Source organism: Nipponia nippon, unplaced genomic scaffold (genome assembly GCF_047370975.1).
Source record: "Nipponia nippon isolate SJK-2023a ecotype South Korea unplaced genomic scaffold, ASM4737097v1 scaffold_9, whole genome shotgun sequence".
Lineage (NCBI taxonomy): Eukaryota > Metazoa > Chordata > Aves > Pelecaniformes > Threskiornithidae > Nipponia > Nipponia nippon.
In genome coordinates this window covers 49,401,960-49,426,850 of record NW_028262413.1, presented here as the reverse complement: position 1 = coordinate 49,426,850, position 24,891 = coordinate 49,401,960, and the positions used below count along the sequence as shown (strand labels likewise).

The 24,891-nt window shown below is 63.0% G+C and overlaps 2 protein-coding genes across 10 annotated transcripts in view; one reads left to right on the top strand and one right to left on the bottom strand.

Moving 5' to 3' along the window:
• PPIP5K1 (diphosphoinositol pentakisphosphate kinase 1) overlaps positions 1-10,919 on the bottom strand; it is a 51,510-nt gene extending 40,591 nt beyond the window's left edge. For 5 of the 8 annotated variants that reach the window (XM_087744866.1, XM_087744870.1, XM_087744871.1 and 2 more), the window contains exons 1-9: positions 7,193-7,535; positions 5,948-6,111; positions 5,468-5,642; positions 3,764-3,959; positions 3,581-3,671; positions 2,495-2,580; positions 2,104-2,258; positions 969-1,070; positions 524-685 (exon numbers count right to left, since the gene is read on the bottom strand). In XM_087744866.1, coding sequence (XP_087600992.1) covers positions 524-685; positions 969-1,070; positions 2,104-2,258; positions 2,495-2,580; positions 3,581-3,671; positions 3,764-3,959; positions 5,468-5,614 — 939 coding nt within the window. In that variant the 5' untranslated portion in view covers positions 5,615-5,642; positions 5,948-6,111; positions 7,193-7,535. Of the gene's footprint in view, positions 1-523; positions 686-968; positions 1,071-2,103; positions 2,259-2,494; positions 2,581-3,580; positions 3,672-3,763; positions 3,960-5,467; positions 5,643-5,947; positions 6,112-7,192; positions 7,536-9,954; positions 10,083-10,605; positions 10,626-10,822 lie in introns of those variants that run through there. The other 3 variants (XM_087744867.1, XM_087744869.1, XM_087744868.1) reach the window with 3 other exon arrangements.
• Positions 9,914-21,721, top strand: CKMT1A (creatine kinase, mitochondrial 1A). 2 transcript variants are annotated; one of them, XM_087744876.1, is made up of 9 exons: positions 9,914-10,035; positions 17,588-17,786; positions 18,225-18,320; positions 18,440-18,661; positions 19,194-19,279; positions 20,316-20,439; positions 20,627-20,761; positions 21,128-21,253; positions 21,472-21,721. In XM_087744876.1, the coding sequence occupies exons 2-9, from the start codon at positions 17,625-17,627 to the stop codon at positions 21,586-21,588; spliced, it is 1,068 nt and encodes a 355-aa protein (XP_087601002.1). In that variant the 5' UTR covers positions 9,914-10,035; positions 17,588-17,624; the 3' UTR covers positions 21,589-21,721. The 2 variants fall into 2 exon arrangements, with proteins under 2 accessions (XP_087601002.1, XP_087601001.1); XM_087744875.1 differs by lacking the exon at positions 9,914-10,035 and adding an exon at positions 11,775-11,989.
• The last annotated feature ends 3,170 nt before the right edge of the window (positions 21,722-24,891 follow it).

Here is a 24,891-nt window from a genome sequence, read left to right as displayed (position 1 = left end):
GCAGGAACAAGTAGCCAAGTGCTTCTTCTGCTGACATTGCTGAACATGTCATGTAACCACACCGAGACTCACACACTCACTCTACCGACCTGTAAAATAGAACACAAATGTGCACCAAAGCCAGATCAAAAACAGAACCAAAAAAAACCAAACCCCAGAATAAAAGAAGACCAAGCTTTCCACACAAACACAACTAGGAAACAGCAAGGGTGGGACGAGCGCAGGTCAGAAGGACAGCAGCATGCTCAGAATCTGGTATTAAATGCTGGACACCAGCCACCTGCCAGCACAGAGGGCATTTGCTGCAGGCCCTCCTGCCTTCCCAGTCATTTCAGACCAGTAAACTGCCGTGGCCAGCAGGACCAGCTGCACCCAGCCCGCAGAGACGGCAACTGGCATCAGGCGTGGAAGACCGCCACACCAGAGACACATCGGGGTAACAGAGCTCCAGCTTTAACACTGACCGAGGTTCAAATCACACATTCATGGATTATCCTGCTTACATAGGAGAGAAAAAACAGACCTTAAAGGCTACACAGACTTTCCGGGCGACTAGCTTCTCCATGGCAGTGAGCATGACCGGGTAACGGATTTCTTTCCCTTCACTGTCCCGTTCAACCTTCCCATCCAAAGCAGGGGATTTGCGAGCCTCTGCATGGGCATAGTCCGGCCCAACAGTGTACACCTGGGAAGAGAAATAGTTACACCTGAGATAACCACCTAGATTAACTGCAGCTCCCAGAAGGTATTTGTACTGCAGACACAGAGAGCAGATCAGATGCTCCCACGCATTCCTCCTGTTACGACCTACAGAACACCCGCTCCCCGCTCTGGGATCCAAGCTGCACAGTCAGCATCTCACAGCTTAAACAAACACTCCAGAATCTAAGTAGGACTAAGCAGGACTGCCCAACCTTCAGCCATCCCAGGTCTGGGGAAGGAAGGAGCTATTCCAGGCTTTTCCTTACCTTTACATCGGTGCCATCTGTAGGCATGAACTCCTCATAAATGTACGAGCCTGTCTTCCTCACGCTGCTCTCTGGGGAGTACACGCTACTCCGGCTGCCAATCTGAAAGCGCAGAACAAACACCTCAGGGGAGAGCGTGGGGCTCCTTTTCTTAGGCGGAAGAACAAAAAGCCTAAGTTTCACCCCATGTGTAGAGAATTAGCAGAATGCCTCTCAGAACCCCCAGCTATTACAGCACACTTATTTATGGCAGACAAAAGAGACTCCAAAACACAGACAGTAGGTATGTCCTTTTCCAGGCTTTAAACACAGGAAAAGTTATTACAGGCCATTAGGTTGACTCCAGTCACTACAAGGATAGGGAACAAAAAACAGTGGATAAAGAAAAGTATAGAAAGAAAAATAGAGAAAGTACGGAGCCTAGCTAATAAGCAAATGAACATAAATGATGACAGGTGATAAGCAGAGCAATTTAACTTCACTTCCTTCTAGGACAGTTGACTGATCTTATGGACAGAGGATGATGTTGTTTTCATTTTTAGTGAGGCTTTGGATACAACCTCAAGTGGCATGCCTGTATGTTAGCCAAGGAAACAATCATTTTAAGACTATTAATGGCAGATGCATAACTGGTTGAAAAAAAGATATATCACAGCTATTAACTGTTCGCTGGCAACGCGGAGGAAGTGAGTAAGGGCAGATTCCCTGTGGAATCTAGGAATAAATACTGCATTTATCACATTTGCAAGCTACATTAAGCTGAGAAGGGCAACAATGATGTTAAAGGACAGGAACATAAGTTTAAAAAAAAAAAACAAAATCATCTTGATAAACTGAGGAAGTGATCTGGAAAAAACAGCACGCAATTCAATAAGGGCCACAGTTCTCCATGACTACTAGACAGGACACAGGTCAAACAGAGGATGGGGAAGGCGAAGTCAGACTACCACTAAAATATGTCTTCAATTCCCAGGTAGAGGGGGTTGAACTAGAAGTTCTAAGGAGATCCAGATTTCCCCAACACACAACCTTCCTTTCCCCGTCACCGGCCCCAACACTCCCTCCTGAAGCCCCATGGGTCTCAGAGCCACAGATCTGTTGGTTCCAACACCAAAACTGGAGTCCCCCTCCTCACCTTCCGAAAGAGCCGCTGGCTGCCCCCACCTGCTGACGTCGGGTAGTAAATATACACATTATGGTCTTCAGCACTGACTGGCTTCTCTACAAATGGCTTTGGGAAAACAGCTCCGTTTACTTCCACATGGTCCTCTCCTTCCACCAAGTTGCACTCTGAAGACAAAGCACAGCAGCAGCACGTTAGGAAAGGGTGAGACAGCCCTAGTGCAGCGCCGAAGCCCTTCAGCCCCAGCCAGTCAGCCAGCTTTGCTGCTGGGACCTTTGTCTGCAAAAAACAACAGACTTGTGAATTGGGCCTCTTCAAACTGATTATTAGTGCCTGTTCTCTGCAGAATATCTTAAACAGCAGAGTACATGAAAATGGCTTTCAGTAGAGCCTGGACACTGACCTTCTGGTCTATCAGGGTCTCGATTGAGCACAGCATAGCGGGGCAAGTCTATTCCCTCTTCTTGAAGGATCCGATACACTTCACGCCTGTAGAGGACAGAAAAAGTGTCAGGAGAGTCTAGAAGGTCCCCAGTACATGCCAAGGGAAAGGCTTCACTCCCACTGATGAAGAACAAAGTCAAATGAACACAAAAAAGCCTCAAGACAGAGTGCAAACACTTCTCAGCACATTCTCCAGATAAGACCTACAGGCTATGGGGCACGCCTCAGTCCTACTCTGGACAGAGATGTCCCAGAGTAAATCTCTACCTGGCCTAAACATGGATGCTCATTTACTAGCACATGCCCCATCCACAGCAACACACCCAGCACACGCCATGTACCCAGATCTGCCCTCTCGAAGGGTGCCCTGTCACGCTAAGCTGCCCAACACCCAGGCCAGGCAGATGCAGCAGAGCCTCTTTTCACCCTCCGTCAGGGGGGAAACTGCAACTCTTTCACTAGAGTTACACCTTGGGGTGCCTGTCAGCACCCGCAGGAACAGCACTCACAACCCCAAGACACGGCAGGAGTGCTGGGGTCTGGTACGAGCTCTACCCACACACAGCCGAAGCAGTCTGGCTGGGCGCGCTGAAGTACGTGACTGCTGGTGGCCTCCACCAAGAGCTGACCGAGAAGCCTCTTGAAGTGTCTGACCAACACACTCTCCTCAGGATCTGACCTGGCCTTGCTCCCAATTTCTGTCCCAGAACCCCATCCCTTGTCTCTCCTACTCGGAGACTAGTCTTTTTGTCTTAGTCGTGGCAGTCTCGTTCTGAGACCGCTCTTCCACGTCCTCCTTCACCTAGCCATTCCTTACCAGACATTTGCACCAGAAAATGAAACATGCCAAGTCTCAACGGTTTTACCCCCAAATCTATTCCTCTCCATGTTTTGGAGAAACAACCCCTAAAAGCCACTGCTAAGGTCCCCTTCCTCCCCACCTCACTTTGCTTGTGGCCAGGAAGACAAAGTTTGCACAGCATGCTGAGGAGAGGAATCGGACAGAAGAAGAGGGAAGGGGCTTTAGTGGATCACAGACACCTACCTGTCCTGGATATAATACTGCATATCAAGGTCATTAATCAGAAACGGCTTGCACAGCTTGGCATAAGCAACTGCTTTATCCAGGGGGAATCCTGAAACACAGGGGTGGGGGGTGGGGGGGAGAATGAGTGCAGCTCCCTTGCCCAGATCTCAAGCAGGCTAAGGCCTGCCACAGACTTTTTACCTTTGGAGTGGAACGATATCAGGCAGTCACAAGAGGGCCAGTTCTCCACCGGTTCATTCAGAATAACGTCTTCCCCCATAATCACCACTGTGATATACTCAAACTTGCACAGACGCTCCAGAATCTGTGTCATGGGCTTTGACTTGGACTTTTTGGTCATGGCACAGATTCCAACCACAATCTGCCGTTCAGGTGGCTAAGGGAAGATAAAGATCAGTTTAGTACAGGGACAACTACTTTACTGAATTTAAACTATAACAGTGTAGAAACGCAGCCGTGCAGAACAAACAAGGGATTTTCTCCCAACCTTACGCACTCGCAGCTCTTGCTAGACTCGAACCCATACTCACTCCCAGCTTCCCCTAGAGTCCACTGCGGGACATCATTAAGGAGCAGCCCAAAACAACCGCTTCTTTGCCAGGCAGTATGTACCTCCTCCTTGTACTGGGCACTAGTGCTAAGGTCAGAAATAAATATCTGGCACCTGAACAAGCAGCAGGGACTGGAAACCCACATCTTGTTCTCTGGCCCATAACTCACCAAGACAGTTGGTGGACTTAGGCAGGCTCAGAGAAGAGCCGCAAATGTTTTATAGCAAAAAAGTCCAGGAGCTCATTCTGTTTGTCTTATCTGAGAGAAAACGAAGGGGAGATTACAACAGTAAGTAGCTATGAGTAGAAGAGAAACAGTACCACGTGCTCTTCCATATATCTGACAAAGGTACAAGATCCAGTGGGACAAAGTTAAGCTGAGTAAGTCAAGAGAGAAGGTGTGCATTCAAAAAGCGTCGGTAACCGTAACAGAGGAACAGGCTAAGGTTTGTAGTGGACCTTCCATCATTGTCTAGAAACCCCAGACTGGATGTTTTCCTGACAGATTAGTTCTGGCCCAAGCAAGATGAAACACAGTGAGATCATCTGAAGCGATACGCACAGGACTGCGGGTTACCCAGCACAAGCAATTGTGGCTTCAAACTCTAAGCTGAGACTTCAGAACACACCTGATAAATAGCTCCTCGCTGAGCATCAAGGTGCGCAGCACTGCATGGGTCTGAAGGAAGCCCATGAGGGCTCCTAGGTCAACAGCCCCCTTGCAATGGAGACTCGGGGTGCAGAGGCAATGGAAATGACCGCTGCACCGGCGTATGGCCCCAGCAATTCGCACAGCCAGCAGCAATGTCCCTGCAGCGTCCAAGGCCCACGTGCAGAACAGCAAATGTAACATTTAATATAACACTGAACAGGGGCCAAAAGCAGTCAGGAGCTGGAGATCAGTCTCCTTTCTGCATCCTGCTCCTGGAGGTTACAGAAAAGAATCAATGCTTCCTTTCTGCAGACACACCTTTGCCCTTTTCACAGTTCCCAGAGTTTTCCTCAACAATTTCCCTGGTGAAACAGAAAGGTTTACAGGAGTGTCAGGGTTAAGTTGCTAGGGAAAAGAAATCTGCTATTGTACCTGAAAAAGACCTGCAAGCAAAAAGGCCAGGATCTGCTGCAGCACGAGGCAGCGAGTATGGCAGCATGACAACGCAATACGTCCTGGCAGAAACGACATTGCTGTTCCCCAGGGCTGTGCCACACAGCCCGGTGCCACATCCCCTGAAGTCCTGACTGCCCGCGGCCTCAGCAGCAACCGCGCAAACCCTGGCTGAGACCCAGGAATTCTGCCCGGATGCTCCAACCCAGAACGCCGGGACCTCCTTACCGACTCCTCCTCTTCATCATCTTCAAAGAAATCAGTTTCATCTGTCTTCATGTTTGATCCCAGAAAGTCTGTCTCATCATCCCTGGAACCGACAACAAACCGGGGAGTGGAGTTCTCTCCCTCACTGGAGGTCGTCAGGGACGACATTGCAGCTTCGGTGGCCGACCATCCCGCTCTGGAATCACAGCGTGCAAAAAGGGATAGAGAAGGTCAGACGCAGGGCGAGCCAGGGGCCGGCTGCGCTACTGGAAGCGGGTGATGGTGGGGAGGGCAGGGACTGATCTGGCATGAGAGAGCCCAGGGACAAAAGGAGGGAGCAGGAAGAGACCCTTGGGGTGGGTCTTGGATCCTTGGATGGATGAGAGACCCAAGAGACCCTTGGATCCGGGATGGGATTCGGGACCGATTTAAATTAACCCCTTTGCACCGACTGGGAAAGGGACAGTGTCACCACCAGTGCTGAAATCATGTAAACCTTACAATGATGCATGCTCCAAGCCGCTGTCTAAATCATGGGAGGGGACAGCGGACACTCTCGCAGCCTCGTACACCCAAAGACATCAACTTGGACCCCAGAAGTTAGGATGAAGCTTAGGACGGTGACTTTCCAATCGCCAATTTTCATCCTTTCAGCTCAAGAAGACCTACAGTAACAGAGAGACCAGTTTGAGAGGTGCATGAGTTTGCAGGGAGGAGGGAAAAGGAAGAAGCAACAACTCTTTGGCGGGGAAAGAGGACACAGAGGAAGCATCAGCAACAGTTTGGGTTGCAGCTCAGGGCTTCTGGGTTTGCAAGCTGGCTCTGATTTACTCTGTGACCAGGGAAGTCGATTATCGGGATACAAGCTATGCTTTATAAACACCAGGAAAGGAGTGCCTTGCACTGTCACCTACAATAGCAGCACTGTCTGCCGCAGAAGTGACAGTCTGAATACACAGTACGCATGACCTGTGCACACCAAGGACACAGCTGTTCACCTCTGACCACAGCTGCACGTACATAAATGCCAAGCGGTTGCCCTTTACTGCGTTTTCCCCAACTATAAAGTGGTGAAAAGCACTCCTTCCACATAACCAAGTGCAACCTTGAGAAGAGGATGTTGTGAACACCTCATGTTACTAAGTACTTCCTAAAAATGGACATGAGACACTCTCTACTGCTGCTTCTCATGCTCTCACATGATTTCCAGCATTCCCAGACTGAGAGTTACGGTATTTTCTCCTCTTTTCAGCATGCCTTCCCTTACAGCCGGCACACCGTAGGAGACCACGCTGCCACAGACAGCTGTCAGTTCCCAGTCCTCTGGCAGCTCTTCACCGAGCAGAGGAAGCACGCCCAAACGCCATCAGCCTGCTGCCAGCACGGTTTCACGGTAGGCGAGAATCCCTTCGCCAGCAACAAGGGAAGGAGACTGCCTTAATCCATTCCACCAGGCTGGGAACGGGCAAAAGAAACAAACACACAGAGCAATCCAGCTGCTCGTGAAATCCCCTTGGAAATAAGGGTAAAAATAAAGCATGTCTCCACGCAGAAAGGCTGCACGCTCCCAGAAAGGACAGGAGATGTAAGCACTCAGAGAAAGTGCTGGAGCAGAAGCGCACCGGACAAGGTCCCAGACCCACACTACCAGGCACTGGTTTGACAGCGCCGCAGCTACTGGGGAAGCCGACACCAACCCAACAGAAAACAGAGCGGCGACACAGCAAGCCCGGACTTTGCACCTACCGCAGCAAGGACGATCTCCTCCACCCGACTCCCAGCTCACGCCGGCCTTCCGCTCGCGCACCAAGCCCAGCGCTGCCTGCTCCCGCGCAAACCTTGAGGCACAGCGCACGCCCGGTGCAGAAAAGCGTCCCGATCAGCGAGAGTTAAAGCTGTAATTCCCCACCAGTGCTCTCTGCTAGCGGGAGCAACAGCGCTGGCAGACCAGGCTACACAGGCATTTTACTCTGTGCTCCATATAGCCCTACTATTTCCACACGAGGACAAGAGCAGGATTCCTGACATGCTCAGGAACCGTTTTCATTCCTGTGCCCTGCCGCCTCAGCACGCCAGCACAGAACGGGACCTTAGCAAGTACACTGTCAGCTTGATGGCTGGTGATTTAATGAAGTAAACCATGCAAGAAGAGGAGGAGGGTTGTTTTCTCCAATCCCTTGCTCTCCCCTCCCTCCTGGAAGAAACAGATCAAGGAGCAGGAAAACCTTTGCCCTAAGGACTAAGAAAGCAATGACTTCTCTACGTTCCTGCTCCTATCCCAGAAAAAAAGCCTCTGCCTTGCTCGGCAGCTATTTCTAGAGGCCGTGACATGCCATACTCGAACCATGTAAAAACCTAGAGCCTCACTGAAGCCGATGGCCACTGACGCATCAGGCACCCCCTTGTGTTAACAGGGAAAGCCTCACGATCTCAGGTTGTTTCTGGTGTGGGGAAAGGAAGAGGGTATAACCAAAACCTTTTTCAAGTTTCTCTTTAAAGTAGGTCCCTTATCTGACTAGATTTATACCAAGAGAGGCTACAGACTCTTGATGAAACAGAACTTTTAGCTACAGGCATAACTAAGGCATCTAAAACTCAGACGGGCTGTTGCTCTTAAAGGGAAACAGGCAAGCGGAGCTCTGTGCTGGTATCAACGGCTAATAACGTGAGGTTTTGCCACCATGCCTGAATCAGCTCTAGTGCTGGGCTACCAAAGAGCTTGTAGGCCAGGAGGGTGGCAGCTTCCCCTACAGAAACGGTACCAGTGAGGCTCCTGTACGGCGCTCAGCCCACACCACCACCGCACTGTTACCTCTTTTCTTCAAGCCTAGAGCTATTCAAGGCGCCGACAGTACGCGATGCTGATGGTTCTGCATCGTTCTCACTGCTTCCTGAGCTAACTGCTCCTGGAGGTCACGCATTCAGGCCAGTCCCCGCTTGCCGAGAGTGCTACAGGTCTCACCTTTCACTGATCGCAGCAAGGAAAGTAAGTGTTGAGTTAATGCTGCTGGCTGTATTGTCCAAGAGAGACAAAAGCATTAACACGGCTCTGGCACACACACGAAAAAGGAGAAGACGGTTCTGGCTCTGAGCACGGAATATTCCGGCTTGCTGGTCCCGTCACAGACACACGGGACGTACACACCAGCCACTACAGCTACAGACGTTCTGGCGCTCTCTTCCAAGAAGGGCAGCCGTGACCTGCTGCTACACGATCACACCGAAGGTCACCGTAATCACCCAACGCACTCAGAACCTGCTGACAAACAGCCTGAAACTGAGACGTAGACCTTGCCTCTAAGCGTCCTGGGCCAAATTCAGCTCCCTAGACTACCCCGTATTAGCGATAAGAAATGAGATTGTAAGTTGTTTCCCAGTTCCGCGGCAGGTCATTCCGGCACTGTTCAGGTAAGGATGTTCACAGAGCAAAGCCTTATTCTTTATGCCCCACTGCTGAGGCACCAGAAATTTAAGAGAGAAGAAGGTACGATCAGGCCTTGTATTAACTTTGTACTCAGTGTGGCATTAACCACTGGAAGAGCGGCTTTGGGTGTTGGTTTTTTTGTTTCATTTTTTAAACAAAGCCTGTTATAGGTGTGGATGCACGATTCGGAAGCGCGGTCCCTACGGCGGAGGGCTGAAGGAGAAGGCTCGCAGCAACCAGACACGGCTGATCACAGCGCTGGCGGCAGCAGCCGCGGGCGGCAGAAGAGGCAGCTCTAGGAGCGGGCCCGAGGCCGGCGCAGCCCGGGGGAACATCGGGGGAGGCCCGAGGAGGACAGGGTACCGCTGCGTGCAGGCAGCCTGCGAGGATGATTTAGCTTGTGGACCCACAGCCCGATTTAAGCCAGGTCGAGTAGCTGCAGGACTGTAACCTTTAAGAATACACATAGCTGCATTTTAAAATACTAATGCTGGAAACGCATACTGAACTACCTGAAACTGCTGTGGGCACTAAAAACCAACAACCAACCCAAACAAACAAAACAAAGCCGACCCTGAGAGTTCAGGCCTTGATCAGCGAAGTACCTTTGCACGCCTGGCCAGTGAGCACCTTTGCCCAAAGCGCTGCTCCCATTGTCACAAGGGCTATTTGCATTAAGGTTAATTACACACGTAGGTACAAAAGGTGAAAGCTGTACTCTTATCATAGGCATTTAATTGCTTCAGAAGAAAAAGAACACCTATTCTGGAGTTAATTATTAAGAGCTATTTGGACATGGCGTATCAGAGAAAGCTCTCCATGTCCCACCAACGCGGAAGTTCAGCGCGTTCGCAGCCAGGACGCCGGAGTCACGCTTCCGAGCCCGCGGTTCCGCCTGTCCGAGCAGCGCTTTCGGTACCTCCGCACCTACCAACGCCTTCAAACCCAGACAGAGCACAGCGACGTGGAAACGCGGCACGCTTCCTGACCAGGCGCTCCTGCTGCTAGACAGCGCCGTTTGCAAACTTAGTAAAAACCTCCCGGCTTATCCCTCCTGCGTCTGAGCAAGCGTTAGGCGGCTCACCTAGCAGCTGCAGCAGCCAGCGCAGTTCTTGTCTCAGGAGACTGGTTTCAATGAGGTTTTTTAATGGGATTTATGCGGTCGGTACGTGTGAAATTTCACGGCGTCGGAATTTCTGAGTCCGTAACCGGTAACAGCGGTTTATTAGCGCGGGAACCGCGGCCGCTCTCCCCGTCCCCCTCGCAGACACAAACCGGGCCGGCTCGGCTCGGGCGGCCGGGGGAAGCGGCGCGGCGGGAGGGCGGCTCCTCCGCCGGGGGCAGCGCCCGGGGCCCGGCCGGTCCGAGCGGGCAGCCGAGCACCGGCGGGCCGCGCCCGGGGGACGCAGCGGCGCCGCTAGGCCCGGCGGCACCGGCACGGCCGCGGCGAGGCCAAGGCGCCGCGGCCCCGCGGGGCGCCCGCTCCCCGGCGGAGCCCGCAGCGGCCGGGTGGGGCCGCCGGGCCCGCCCAGCCCTGCCGGTTCCAGCCGCCGCCCCGGCCTTCCCGGGCAGAGCCCGCCGCCGCGCCGCGCACGGCGCCCGGCCCGGCCCGCGGCTCCCGCGCCGCGCTCGGTGCCGAGGGGCAGGCCGCGCCGGGGGAGGCCGGGCGCCTCGGGCGGGCGGCGGGGCGCGGGCGGCCGGAGCAGCCCCGCGGCGGACGGCAAGGGCCACCTACCCGGCGCCCCCGACGAACCGGGCCCAGCAGCGGCGCGGCCAGCCGGCCGCCCCGCCGCCCCCCTTCGCTTCGCTTCGCTTCGCTTCGGCTCCCTTCCCCGGCCCGGCGCCGCCTGCCCCCCGCCCCGCCCCGGGCCCGGCGCCCCGGGGCCGCCCCGGCACCCCGCCGGCGGCAGCAGGGGGCGCCACGCCGGGCGCCGCCATTTCCCTCCGCTCACCTGCGGCCTCCGAGCGCACCCTGCGCGGCCGGCGCCGCCGGCGGCCAATCGCGGCCCGCTGACGGCCGCAGCCAGCCAATCGGCGGGGAGGGGGGCGGGCCGCCCGGCACCGGGCGGGCGCGGCGTGGCGGCCCCTGGCGGCGGCGGCGGGGGGCGCTGCGCGGGCGGGCCTGCCGCGCGCACGTGGGGCGCGGGCCCGGCGCCGGGCACCGGCGGCGCCGCCGAGTCCCGCGTTACCACGGCAACGGCGCCGCGCGGGCCGCCCCCGCCCCGCGGGACCCGGCGGGCGCGAGGCGCGGCCGTGCCGGGCGGCCGCTCCCGGTGCGCCGGAGCGGCGCGGCCCCGGGCGGCGCGTGCCGCCGCTGCCGTCCCGCGGGGTCCGCGGCGGCGGTACGCGGCGCGCTCCCTGCCCCGCCGGTGCGGCCCCGCCGGAGCCGCGGGCACGGCGGTGCGCGGGCCGACCGCCCCGTCCCGGCGTGCGGGGGCCGCGGAGGGAGCGCCCGGCGCCGGGCAGCGGCGCGGAGCGCGGCGGGAGGACCCGGTGGCCGCCGCCCGCGCCGCGCCGCGCCGGGCCGGGCCGCCGAGAGCCGGCCCCGCCGCCCACCCCGGGCCGCCTCCCGCGCGCGCTCCGGGCCGTCGGGAACCACAACCGCCGCCCCCGGGGTCCGCGCCCCGCCGCTGCCGGCTCCGCGGACTTTGCCCCGGCCGCGCCCTCGCCGCCGCGGGCCGGGTTGCGCCGTGCCGTGCCGTGCCGTGCCGGGCCGGGCCGGGCCGGGCCCGGGCGCCGCCACCCCTCCGGCGCTGTCCGGCGCGCGGTGCTGAAGGCGGCGGGCGGGGCGGGGCGGGGCGGGGCGGGCGCGCAGGTGGCGGTGCCGTTGCCGTTGCGGCCCCCCCGTGCCGGCCGGCTCCCCGCCCCCCGCGCGCCCTGCCGCCGCCGCTGCCGTTCCCGTTGCCATTCCGTTCCCGTCCCCATCCCGCCCGCCCTCCGGCCCCGCCGCGCTCGCTCCGCCGCTCCGCGATGGCCAGCACCTTCGCCCGCGCCCTCTCCGCCCGCCGCTCCGCCGGCCTCCTGGCCATGGTGGGCGCCGGCTCCCTCGCCGCCGGCTTCCTCCTCGCCCGGGACTCGGTCAGCGCGGGCGACCGGCAGCGGCGGCGCTACCCGCCCAGGTACCGGGGCGCACGAGCGGGGGGCCCGGGGCGGCTCACGGGGGCGGCGGGGCGGGCGCTGCTCGGCGGCGGGCGGGGGCGACCGGGGCGACCGGGGACCGAGCCCGCGCCGGCCCCGGGGCCCCGCGGCGGCGGGGGCTCGGCCGCGTTGGACGGGGCCGCCCCGCCTCGGGCCCCGCCGCCCCGCGCCCAAGGGCACCGGCGCCGCCACGGCGGAGCCTCCGCGCCCAGCCCGGCCTCCCCGACCGCCGCGCCGGGGCGCTGGGCGCGGAGCCGCGGGGACCGGCGGGGCCCGGCTCCCCGGGGCTGGGCTGGGCCCTCCCGCGCCGGCCGGGCTGCCGCGGGGCCCCGCCACCGGACCGCACCGAGCGGGGGCCGTGCGGGCTGCGGGGCCTCCCCGGGCGCCCCCCCCGAGCCCGGGGGCCGGTTCCCGCCGGCGGCGGTCCGGGCTGGTAGCCCCGGGACTGCCGCCGCCCTGGGCGGTGGCGGGGCACCGGGACCAGCCGCCGTGCCGGCAGCCCGGGGCAGGCGGCGGCGGGAGGGGGCAAGCGCCGGCGGCAGGGCGGGTCCGGGGGCACCGGAGGGGGCTGGGGGCGTCGGGGGCCAGGGCAGCCTGGCGGGGGGGACGCGGCGCGGGCTCGGCCCGGGAGTCGGGGGAGCCAGGGAGCCCTTGCCCGTGTCCTGGTGGGCACGGGACGGAGCAAAGGGCTCATTTTCTCCTCCTGGCCAAACTCCCAGGAGCTCCGGCTGCGAGAGCCGGGGTGCGAGCGGGCAGAGGCTCCTCGACGGCCCCGGGGGCTGGCGGCCGCCCCTGGCCCGAGCCCATCTGGCTGTACCAGTCTTCCCACGCGCCGGCCTGCGGGACGGGGACTTCTCTCTTTAGAAGAAAAGCTTTCCTGGCAGGTCCTCGCTCGTCCACCTCAGGGGCAGTGTTTAAAGGGAGAACTGGAGGGGGCCGCAGGTGCTGAGGCCCCCAGCCTGCGGGCAAGTTTTGGATGAAGGTGGGCGCCGAGGTGTGCTATCGGGACTCCTGGGAGGCGGGCACGGGGCCGGGCCAGGCGGGCGCGTGCACGGCCGTGGCCTGGCTTAGGGGTGCTTTTGGGGTAACGCTGGCTCTGCCAGGGCCGCTGGCCCCATTCGCACAACCCGTGCCTGATCCCTTAAGCCAGATCAGTGTCGCAGCTGCGGAGCGGTGCTGAGGTCAGGCTCCGGCACAGAAGGTCTCGTGTCACTCCCCCTCCAAACCGCTCGTGGCCAAGGGCTGCCCCGGGGAGCCCGGCCGGGCCCCAGGAGGGCCAGGAGCTTCGCTGCCGCGGGCGGAGGCGTTGCCACCGCTCCGCTCACCGCCGCTTGCCGGAGCGATAAGGAAGCGGGGGCCGCGAGGCCGGGAGAGGTGCAGGCAGGGCCTGCCCGTGCTGCCTGGCCTCTGGAGCATGGAGGGCCAGGGCACAAGATGGGGGCTGGAGGCGGGAGCTGCCTGTGCCTTACGAGGGCCGGGAGGGGAGAGGGACAGGGACGTGGCGGCCACCAGCCGGTCCTTCTGCCTTGCGCCGGCACCGGCTGCTCGGCCTGGCACAGCTCAGAGGCAGGTCAGGAAAGCGAGGAGCGGGTTTTCCTCCCCATCCTGATGCCGGCAGAGACTGCGCGCAGCGAAGGAGCGGAGTGGGGAAGGAGGCAGCACGTTACTGCTCCAAACACATGCGGCTGCTGTGATCCCTGCACCAAACACCGTGCAGTTAGAGAGCGGCGCGGCGCTGCATTGCAGGCTGAGAGCCCTGCTCGTGCAGAAAGCTGAGAGCCGGCTGGGGGCTCAGACGTGCTGGGTCAGGCCACAGAAACGAGGGGAGGGAAACAGTGGGTTTGAAGAATGATGGAGGCTGGATGTTACTGTTCATTCATCTCCCAAGAGGGCTGTATTTTCAAGCTTTCTGAACAACGGCAGGGCCACAGACATCAAGTCTTCACCGAGTGAGGATGGTGAGGGAAAAACACCGGGACCCGTGAGAGCTGCTGGCTGGCGTGAGAAAGGCAGGCGCTCTGCCCGTGTCCCGCTCCTGCGGGCGAGGGCGCCGTGCCCGGGGAGAGCTGGCCTGCCCCGCTGAACCTGGGCACGCACGAAACGCTGGCTGTGTCCCTGTTGCGGCCAGGGGCAGGGGCCGAGCTGGCCGTGCTGCAAAGGCGTTGCTGTGGCAGGATCGGTGGCTGGGGAAAAACGGCAGTCGGAACGTTGATGCTGAAAACAAGGAGAGGGCTGGGGGAGCAGCCAGGCACCCTCTGTGGGACGGAGGGGGCTGAGGTGGGTCTGGAGGAGGGGATGAAATCAAGGCAGGGGATGTGGCTGAGAAGCTCTAAAATGAGCTTCCCGGGAGGGTCTGTTCGGCTGGGAACAGTTTTGTGACGGTGCTGACACTTGGAAAGGGCCTGGGCAGAGCCCCACGGGTGAGCCGCAGCATCCCGCTCTGCGGGGGCGAGTCAGCCTGCTGGGGGGTTTTGCTCCTCTAGTCTGTAAGTTAAATAACGAGAGACATTGGCAACAGCCTTGAGGGCTCTGAGCGGCACTCCGCAGCCGCCTGCCAGAGGCACCGCAGCGCAAATGGCCACGCTGGGGAGGGGCGAGGGCACCCCCCCAGAGGAGACAGGGGCACGGCTGTGCCCGCTGCCAGGCGCGGTCCCACACGAGGCACGGCGCGGCGCCTGGACGGTCGTGCCGGGGCTCCCCGCCAAAGCGTCTCCGCATAAAGCCCGAGCCCCCTCCTCCCTGCGTAAACAAGCCGCGCTGCCTGCAGCAACCTGCCAGCACCCCGCTCCTCCCGCCCGCCGCCACCGCGCGGGGTCCGCGCCGCTCGCCCCACGCGCCCCCCACGCCTCCCCAGAGGCCGCACGCGGCAGGGGCTGCCATCGGCCTGGGCACCGCAGAGCTGGTGACGCCAGGAAGGGCACTGGAGGCTGCTGGGCTAGCGGTGAAGAGCCGCGGGGAGACGCAGGGGGCTCCGCTCCCAGAGAGGCTTCCCAGTCCATAAAGGGACTGATAATACCTGCCGAGCGCCAAGCAGGTCTCGTCCTGGGTGAAGCACCCCCTCGCGCAAGGGCAGAGAGGGCAGCTGCTGCAGGCAGCCGCAGCCCGCGGTCGCAGGCAGGACAGCAGCGCCGAGCTGCCTCGCGGGACGGCGCGGGTGGTAGCACAGTGCCCGCGCCGAGTCACGCTCCTGGCAGACGTCCACCTTCCACTGAGGACACTTCCAGCCTCTGCGGCTGGGGAGCCGGGGGGGAGCTGGAGCGGGGAGCCCACCCCATCGCTCAGCCGCGTGGCGCGGGGAACAAAGGGTCACAATTTAAAAACCAGCTTTGGGGACCAAACCCAAGGGGCCAAGGCAGCCCCAGTAAGGCCAAATGCAGTGTCACTTTCGTGCCTGTGGCAGAGGACACCCGCACACCCAGGGGAGCGCGGCGGGAGCGCGGCGCCCGCCCCCTGAGCCCTCCCTCGCCAGCCCCGGGACGCAGCCCGGGCTGCAGGAACAGGCAGTCTCCCCTGCAGCTCTGCAGGGCCCTGCTTGCGAGCACAGTGCTGGGCGTTCAGCACCTTCATCCCTGCATCGCCGGCCGATCCTGGCACCACCCGGCTTAGTTCGGGTGCTCTAGAAAGGCTGAAGAGAGATTCTCCGGATTTGCTGGCTGTGACTCAGGGCTGTTCTGGTGGAGGGTGTGTTGGGCCAGGAGCTAAATCAGCACTGCAGCAGGCGCAGACCCTGCAGGCAGGCGCCGGAGTCGCAGGGTTTGGGCCTCTCTGAACACTTCGGTAAAGGTACGGACTGTCCGTGGCAGACAGCATGCTTAAACCTCCAGCAGTCTTCTGCTTACTGGCAGTAAGCTGGCTTCCCTTAGCACCCTTCGATGGCTCCCTGGACATCGCCCGCTGACACGAGTGGAAAGCAGAGCAGGCAGGCTGTGGTCCTGGCGTGCCGGGTGGCACTAGCAGTGCTGGGGGCAGGGGAGGAACTTGTCCAAGTCTCCCATTCTGATCAGCAAATGCTTTTTACCAGTGTCTCTCCCTGGGGAGACGTGGGTCAGCAGCCAGCTGACGGCAGGAGCAGTGGGGGAGGCTGGGGCAGGCTGCATCCCAGATACGACGAGTCCGCCTCTGAACTGGAGCATCTCAACAGGGCACAGTTATGTGTGTGGGCTGGGGGAGCAGCCCTCAGCCTGCACGGCCTGGGACCAGCTCCTGCCTGGGGCAAACGCCTGGTCCAGGCTGGAGCCGAGTTCTTCCCTACGCAGAGCAGACAATGTAAGCCCTACCGCCCTTTCTTTCTGCAAAGCACAGGAAGCCACAAGCAGTAGCCAAGCTGTAGGCGAAGGGCCAACGCACGTTCCTTGGCCCGCAGATGCAGGGGTGGAGGCGGCGGCAGCGACAGCACGCTGCATTGCAGCACGGGGGCTGGGTGCTGGCAGCCAGACCCAGCACCCTGTGCAGACGCTCAGCCCAGGAGCAGGACCTGGGCGCCAGAATGGTGCCAGGGCTCGCTGCTGGCGGTGGTGGCCGGCTGTTGCTCCCACTGACCCAGACCTGCACTAGCCCCAGCTCCTCTTCTACCACATGGAACCCCCCCCAAGGCAGTACCCCTCCTGGGAGAGGATCAGGTGTCCCCAGGGCTGCCGGACCCCCTCTGGCCACTGGCCAGGTTGCCTGGGCTGACAAGTGCCAGTCCTGTCCCACCGAGGCAAGAGGAGGCACCACCTCCCAGCAGGAGGGATCTGACCGAGGAGAGCGCTGCCGGGGTCCTGCCCTGCCAATCCCCCCGTGAGCGCAGAACCAGCGCAAAGCCTGGCTAAAGTGGGAATGAGGTCAAGCGACGGCCTCCCGCTAAGCTGATTAGAGGAAAGCATCCCCCTAATACAATAAACTCCGCCACAGCAGCGCGGTTCCCACCGGCTGCAGATTGGGGTCAACCAATCTCCTGCCCCACGGCATCTGGGGGGCGGAGGGACGGGGGTCGTGGCACCCGGCTGGCGCCCAGGGGCCGGACACGCCAGGGCCCCGCGGGCTGCGTGCCCTGCCTCCCCGCTCGCTGCACAGGCAGACCCCAGTGCTGGGCAGGAGGGGAGTGGGAGCAGCCACCCTCCGTTTGCGCTGGCACCGGGGCAGCCCCAGGGAGGAGAAGGGGAGTGAGACCCCCCCTCCACGGCCCAGCCGCCCCGGCAGCTCAGCGCACAGGCTCCCGCCAGCTGCCCATGCCCCAGCACGGAGCTGTGGCTGACGTGGCTGCCGCTGCTCGCCCGGCAAGCTCTCCCCACCCCGGGGCCCTGGTACGTGGCTGATAAGGAGCCACACCCTAACAACCGATCCAGATTTGCTCGTGGACTCTTGTCCTTGTGGCAATGTCGGCCCTCAGCTCGGGCTGCTCTCTGCCCTCGCTGTGTGATGCCAGTGACTGCCTTCCCGCTCCCACCTGGCCTTTGCCGGTGTGGACAAGCAGAGCAGCTTGACCTCCCTCCCTGGAGCTCCCCTGCCCACACCTGCCCTGAGGGTCTCTGTGGGGCAAGGGCACAAGTGCTGGGGTCCCCTGGCCCCGAAGGGCTCACCAGTCTCTCCTCCCACAGTGCTGAGTACCCCGACCTGCGGAAGCACAACAACTGCATGGCCAGCAACCTGACGCCAGCCATCTATGCCAGGCTCTGTGACAAAGCAACCCCAAATGGCTGGACCCTGGACCAGTGCATCCAGACAGGTGTCGACAACCCCGGCCACCCCTTCATCAAGACTGTGGGCATGGTAGCTGGCGATGAGGAAACCTACGAGGTGAGTGGCGGCCGGAGCCCTGCCATGCTCCAGGCTCTCCAGGGTGCCTGCAGTTGCCAGAGGAGTCCCAGTACCGGCGGTACATCCAGCAGCCTGGGCTGTTGCTGCCCACTCCTCCTACCCAGCCCAGGCAGCTGGAGGGGCCCCTCGGCCAGCCCCAGCCCCAGCGTGTCCCTGTGGGACACAGGGCTCCTTCAGATCAGCTCTTCCTAGAGTCCTGCAACCTCCTCCTCCTCGCCCCTGAGCCCTACTTGCCCGGGCAGCATTGGCCCCGTGGATTGCCATTGCATTGCAGGATGCGCCATGGCCCCAGCCACCCTCTGCGGCCCCCCTGCTGCCACGTCCCCCACACTGGCAGCGGGACTGTGCCAAGCTTGTGGCAGGGGCTTCGTGGGGTGCTGGGTCTGCAGTGCTGCACATCATCCCGCTTGCTTCCAGGTGTTTGCTGACCTGTTTGACCCCGTGATTCAGGAGCGGCACAACGGATACAACCCCCGCACCATGAAGCACGTCACAGACCTGGACGCCAGCAAGGTGCGCGAGCCGGGCAGCGGTGCTGTGCACAGGGGCCCTTTCCTGGGCCTCGGGGGGACAGGGCCCCTGCCAGCACCAGCGCTGCCCCGTAAGCACCCCACGGCTCATGTCTGTTCCAGATAAAGTTTGGCCACTTCGATGAGCGCTACGTGCTCTCGTCCCGAGTCCGGACGGGGCGCAGCATCCGCGGGCTGAGCCTGCCGCCAGCCTGCACCCGGGCTGAGCGGCGGGAGGTGGAGAAGGTGGCCGTGGACGCGCTGAACGGCCTCACCGGAGACCTGGCAGGCCGGTACTACCGCCTCAGCGAGATGACAGAGAAGGAGCAACAGCAGCTTATTGATGTGAGTTGGTGCAGCTCCCGGCCAGCCACCCCGGGTGCCCGCAGAGCAGGACCCCTTTCCCAGCATTGCCTCTCAGGGGGGCCGTATCCTTCTTTCCCAGCCCTGCTGCCCTGTGGGACCAGGACCCCCTTCCCCAGCGAGGCCGCCCCGCGGTGCAGAGGGTGCTCACGGGGCTGCTCAGCCCTCCCGAGCCAGGGGAGGAGGGAGCTTGCTGAACACAGCCCCCGCAGCTCATGGCCCCCTCCAGCTCTCAGCCCTTGTCCCTGCCCATGCCCAGGGGAAGGTGGGCTCATGGCGCACAGCCGGTGCCCCGCCAGCCCCTGGTACGGGGTGGGCTGTGCGCCAGCAGCCTTCTGCCCCCCTGGCCAGGAAGGCAGGGACTCCTGCCCATCGGTGGGGACAGCAGGCGAGCTTCTCCCACCTGGGACAGCCGCGGTGCATCGGCTGCACAGCAGGCTGGGACCAGTGAGACAGGGTGTCGTGTCGCCAGCCGTGCAGCCCTGGCGAGCCCTCGCACTCTGCCTCCCTCCAGGACCACTTCCTCTTCGACAAGCCGGTGTCCCCGCTCCTGACGGCAGCAGGAATGGCCCGGGACTGGCCTGACGCCCGAGGGATCTGGTGAGGATCTGCCCCGGCATCGGGCAGTCAGCAGGGCAGAAAGGCAGGGGACACTGCTGCTCCGTCCGGCTGCCCCAGCCTCGCCACCTGTGTTCTCCGTGCTCGCCGAACCGCAGACCCCGGCACATGCGGCACCGGCCCCCCGGGGCCACAGTCACCCCAGGCTCTGTGGGCACACGGAGCTGGGCTCTCCCTGCTCACACCTGACCTGGGAGCCCCTGTGCGCTGCAGCCAGCAGCCAGCCGCTCCATACACAAGCCATGGCGTCCTCCGAAGAAGTGGGACTTCAGAGCCCGCGCCTGCTCTCGGTCCTGCCCGCTCTCACCATATGCAGCACCTTGCACTCTAGGCTGCCAAAAGCCTGTAATTGCCTTCTGCTCCCCAGGCAATCCCCAGCGCTCCTCCCGGCCCTCTACACACTCTGTCTGCCCCCAAACTTATCCTGCCACAATTGCATCTTACCGCTCCCTCCCGGCATCTCTGCACAGCCACGCCACATCCCACGCAGCATCCCATGCGCCCGTGGAGTGACAGCCGGCACACGCACTCGCCCACGCCGCCCTCGCTGGCGCAGCGGCTTTATAGCAGCCTCATGGAAAACACCTCCACAGCACACATGGTCCCCAGCTCCAGCCACCCCCTAACCCAGCATCCCGACGTGCACTCCACCGCTCACAGCCCCCTCCCGCTGCCTGCGCGGTGCAGGAGCCGTGGTCCTGTCCCCAGTCCAGGCAGGGTTGCCACCACGCTGGCACCACGCCGCTCCTCCCCGGGAGTGCTTGCCTGCGCCCATGGCACTGGAGCCAGGACACGTCACCCGCAGCGGTGCGTGTGGATGAACGCTGGCCCGTCTCCAGGAGCAGCTCCTGGCTGTCTGCCTTGCTGCCGGGCTGTGCTCTGGCAATGCGCTCCCACCCACGGGCACAGGACCACGGGGCAGCCCTGGCACCATGGTCACGGGGGCAGAAGGGGCACAGTCGGGGCTGGCATAGGTGGCTGTAGCCGCCAGCACAGCTGAACGCTGCCCTGTCCCTAGGCACAACAACGAGAAGACCTTCCTGATCTGGATCAACGAGGAGGACCACACGCGCGTCATCTCCATGGAGAAGGGTGGCAACATGAAGCGTGTCTTTGAGCGGTTCTGTCGGGGCCTGAAGGAGGTGAGCGCCCGCCAGCCCCTGCTGCGCCAGCCCCATGGACAGGCAGATAGGCGGACAGACGGACAGGGCAAGCGGGGCCACTGCGGGGCTGGCCCTTGCGCTCGGCCGGGGCTGGGCGGTGCTGCTGTGCCGAGGGCTGGGCACCCCACAGCCGGGGGCTGACCGGCTGCTTGTGCCTCTAACCCAGGTGGAGCGGCTAATCCAGGAGCGAGGCTGGGAGTTCATGTGGAACGAGCGGCTGGGTTACATCCTGACCTGCCCCTCCAACCTGGGCACTGGGCTGCGAGCAGGCGTCCACATCAAGCTGCCACTGCTCAGCAAGGTATTACCATGGCCAGTTTTGTGGGGAGCCAGGCCAGGGCTGTGGGGAGCCCCGGCGGCCGGGTCACAGGGAGCCCAGCCACGTGGGAGGTGCAGGACTGCATGGGACCCGGCCCTGGACCTCGCCCAGGTTCCCCGAGGAAGCGGAGCGTACGGTCCAGCCCACGCCTGCATCCGCGGCTGGAGGGGACGGGGACCCAGGTGTCCACCTGGCTCTGCTCAGGGCAGGGCGCCCTGTGGCGATTACGAGCCCGCTGGCGGGGTCCTGCGAGCGGCGGGAGGGCTGCCCCAGGGAGCAGTCGGCTGCAGAGCCCTGACTCCCTTGCTGATGGTCCCGCTGAGCACTGACACCATCTCTGGGCACCAGGATAGCCGCTTCCCTAAGATCCTGGAGAACCTCCGGCTACAGAAGCGTGGAACAGGTGGTGTGGACACCGCAGCTACTGGCAGTGTCTTCGACATCTCCAACCTGGACCGGTTGGGGAAGTCAGAGGTGGGTGCAGGGCAGAGCTGCTTTTGGGGAGGGAGGTTCTGGAGCGTGTGTGCACGACAGGCCCGTGGCACCCGAACGGCTCCAGGGCTGTGTGCTGGGGCCAGCGCGTGGGGACTGGGGGTGGCAGCGCCTGCCCTTCGCGCAGAGGGGCCGGCCGGGTGCCTTGCTGGCGGGGCTTCCGGGACAGCCCTCAGTCAGGACGTGTGCTCCTGGTGCAGGTGGAGCTGGTGCAGCTGGTGATAGACGGTGTGAACTACCTGATTGACTGTGAGCGGCGGCTGGAGAAGGGGCAGGACATCCGCATCCCCTCCGCGGTGCCGCAATTCCGGCACTGAGCTGGACCAAGGCAGCGCCAGCCCCGCGGGACCCAGCTCCCCCGTAGCTTACGTGATCTCTGTGCCCAGCATGTCGCTGTGTCCTGTTACCCGCAACGCGCCAGGCCAGGCCCCATAAACGTGCGCTGCTGTAGCTGTGGCTCGGTCTCCTCTTTACCCCAGCACCCGCCACCCCACCGATCTGGCCCTCAATGCCCAAGTGCGCAGGGCAGCCCACGCCCTGGGAGTGGGCTCTCTGCCTCTGCAGCCGTGCCCCGCTCCCGCACGGGCGGCAGGGGCTGAGAGCAGGACAGACCCTTGGGCATGGCTCCATCGCAGCAGGGTCTGCGGTCCTGAGGGGTCAAGGGTCACTCACCGGAGCTGGGGTCCCGCAGCAACAGCAGGAGCAGCATCCCAAAGCTGGGAAGGGAAGCAGCCATTCCCGCATCCTGTGGCCAGCAGGAGTGAGAGGGACAGACGGACGAGGCCCCACACGACCTGCACCGGCAGGTGCCCACGTAGCCTGGCTTCAGCCCCTTCTACTCTTGCATCCCCTGTGGCTCCAACCCTTCTCGGACAGAGGCAGCCCCAAAGACCTCCTGTCCCACGGACCGCCAAGACGGAACTGTGCTGCAGCCCCGCTGCCTGCCCAGCTCCTGCCCCTGCCCCAGCTCCTGCCCCTGCCCCTGCCCTTCCCAGGCCCTGCCCTTCCCATCCGCTGCCCCAGCTCCTGCCCCTGCCCCTGCCCCAGCCCCTGCCCCAGCTCCTGCCCCTGCCCCATCCCGCTCACGCCGCTCCTGCCGCCGGGGCTGGAAGCGCCCGGCGCGGCGGGGCTGACCCCCGCAGGGCTCGGCTCGGGGCTGTAACGCGGGGCCGTAACCCGGGGCCGCCGCCGGCGGTGCCGAGCTCTGGCGTTGTTGATGCGGGGGCAGCCGGGCTGCGGGCACCGCCCGGGCTGCGGGCACGGCCGGGCCCCAGGGCAGCCCGGCGGGCTGGAACGGCGGCGGGGCCGCTCCCGCGCTGCCGAGCCCCGGCGCCGAGCCCCGCGGGGCGGAGCGGGACGGCACACACGGACACACGGACACACGCACGCGCACCCCCCCGCGGCGGCGGTCGCGGTCGCGGTCGCGGTCGCGGTCCCGGGGCGGGCGGCGGCGCCCCCTGGCGGCCCCGGGGCGCGGCGGCGCGGAGGAACGGGGGGCGCGGCGAGCAGGCTCGGGGCTGGCGGCGCCCCCTGCACCGGCGGCGGCGGGCGGCGGGGCGGGCGGCTCCCCCCAGGCGATGGTGCCGGTGCCGGTCCTGCAGGGGAGCTGAGCCGGCTCCGCGGGGCGCGGCGGGGCCGCCGGGGCCGGGCAGGGCGAGTCCCGCTCTGCGGCTGCCGAAGCTCAGCGCCTCGGCCCGGGAGGCGTCCCCGCGGGGAGCGGGGGTCCCTCCGCAGCCCTCGGCGGGAGGAGGCCCCCGCCCGGCCCCGGCCGGCCCGAGCCGCGATCCCCCGGCACCTGCCTGCTGCCCCCGGACCGGAGCTGGGCCAAATCCAGCCCGACGGATCCGCGCTGTTTCTGAAGCGGGGACGGGGCAGAGCATCGCCGGAGGTGTCGGGCGCGGGGCTGGGCTGTTCCTCTGCTCCCGGGGCCGTCAGGCAGGGAGGGACGCCCTGGGTCCCGCTCCTCTTCTCCGGACCCAGCGCGTCCACTTTCACCCGACAGACACCGCCTGGGCTCGCGGGGCTTGCCCGGGGCTGCCATCGACCTCGGCTTTCGGGACAAGAACAGCCACGCTGCCGCCTCCGGCTCCAGGTGAGACCGGAGCAGAGAACGGGCACAGCTGCAAAAAACCTTCGGGCTGGGCGGCCTCAGCGCCCTGCAGCGACCCGAGCAGAGCTGCGGCAGGGGATGGATTTTATTCTGTCCCTTTCACTCCCACCGCAGAGAAGACGTAAAGCTGCTGCTGGCCAAGTGTGGGAGCTGAGCATACCCGAAGGGCCCCGAATGGCCGGATTATTGCCCAAAGCCCTGCTTCTTGAGGAGGAAATGGTGCCCGGGGCGAGGGGTTCATCTCCGCGCTCCCGGGAGCTGTGTGCTGACCACCTGCCCTTCTCCCGCTCGGCCGAGCTCTCACGCGACCTCTCCCGTGCCCCTGGGGAGCGATGCAGAGGCAGGCAGCGGGGTGCAAAGTGCTGCCCACTCACTGCCAGCCCAGCCCCGCTGGTTACCAAGGAAATCCATAATGCTGTGTTGGGGCGTCGCTTGTCTCAGTCCCGGAGGCGATCCCTCTGGCAGAAGGTCCGAGCCCATTTGGAGCGAACGGCCTCAGCGAGGGGAAGCAGCTTCCCTGGGGAGCATCCTCTGCCTCCGCCAGCATCCTCTCTGCTCTGAACCGGAGAGGAAAGGTAGCCGGGTGCAGCATGCCTGTGCCAGACGTGCCCAGCAGAGCCTTACCTGAGGACCCATGGCTGGGGCACTTCTCCTCGCTGCCGCCGTACACCAAGGTTCCTGGCCCAGCAACCAGATCGGGGTGACCTCACGGTCTGGAGCAGAGGGAGCTGGGGGAGCCCTGCTCCTCCCACCCGATCCGGGCTGGCGCGGAGGAACCCAGGCAGGCGGTGCTGCCGCGGGTGCGATGCCAGCAATGCTGGCGCTCCCTGCTCCCCCTGGCACGCCCGGGCCTGGCCCAGGCACTGGGGAGCAGCGGGGCTGGGCAGGGGCTCAGCTGCGCCTGGGGACCTGTTCTGCGGCGGTATTCATCTGCGCAGCCGCTTGACATGAACTGGCCAACGAGGGCTGCATGCTGGTGGGCAGCCCCATCTCCCCGGGGTCTTTGCTTTCGTGTCAGACAGCGGCTCCCCAAAGCTCCCACCTGTGTCCCCCATGCCCTGGTGCCTGGGTCAGGCTGCCATGGGTGTCAGTCCCGGTATTTTTGACGTTACATTGCCGAATTCGAACTTGGGAGTTCCTGATTCCTCTGGCAGTAACTAGGCCGTTCTCAAACCACTAACACACAAAAGCGTGTGCACAGGCTCTGTGCTGTGGTCCTGATGGTGCTGCGAGCCCCGGCTTGTGCAGACCTGACGGGCCACCACTGGGCAGCTCTTCCCTTCCACGCGAGCGGCTCAGCTCCCCCGGCTCCTGCTTTGCAGCCCCGCTGGAAGCGTGGTGGCAGGGCTCCGGTGGGCATCTCCAGCGGGAGGTGCCCCGGGGTCCAGGTGCCGGAGTGCAACAATGCTCTCGGGAGGGGGAAGAAGGCAGCAAGAGCAGTTATGAAGGAGCAGTCTTCCCTCCATAGCCTGTGCTGGTTCGTTACCTGCAGGAGCTGCTCTTGCATCTC

Bases quoted from the DNA above. Each gene is read 5' to 3' on its own strand.
- CKMT1A (XM_087744875.1), top strand. From the start codon at position 11,841: ATGGCCAGCACCTTCGCCCGCGCCCTCTCCGCCCGCCGCTCCGCCGGC. The intron at 18,662-19,193 runs GTGAGTTGGTGC...GCCTCCCTCCAG, and splicing joins AGCAACAGCAGCTTATTGAT to GACCACTTCCTCTTCGACAA. The intron at 20,762-21,127 runs GTATTACCATGG...TCTGGGCACCAG, and splicing joins AGCTGCCACTGCTCAGCAAG to GATAGCCGCTTCCCTAAGAT.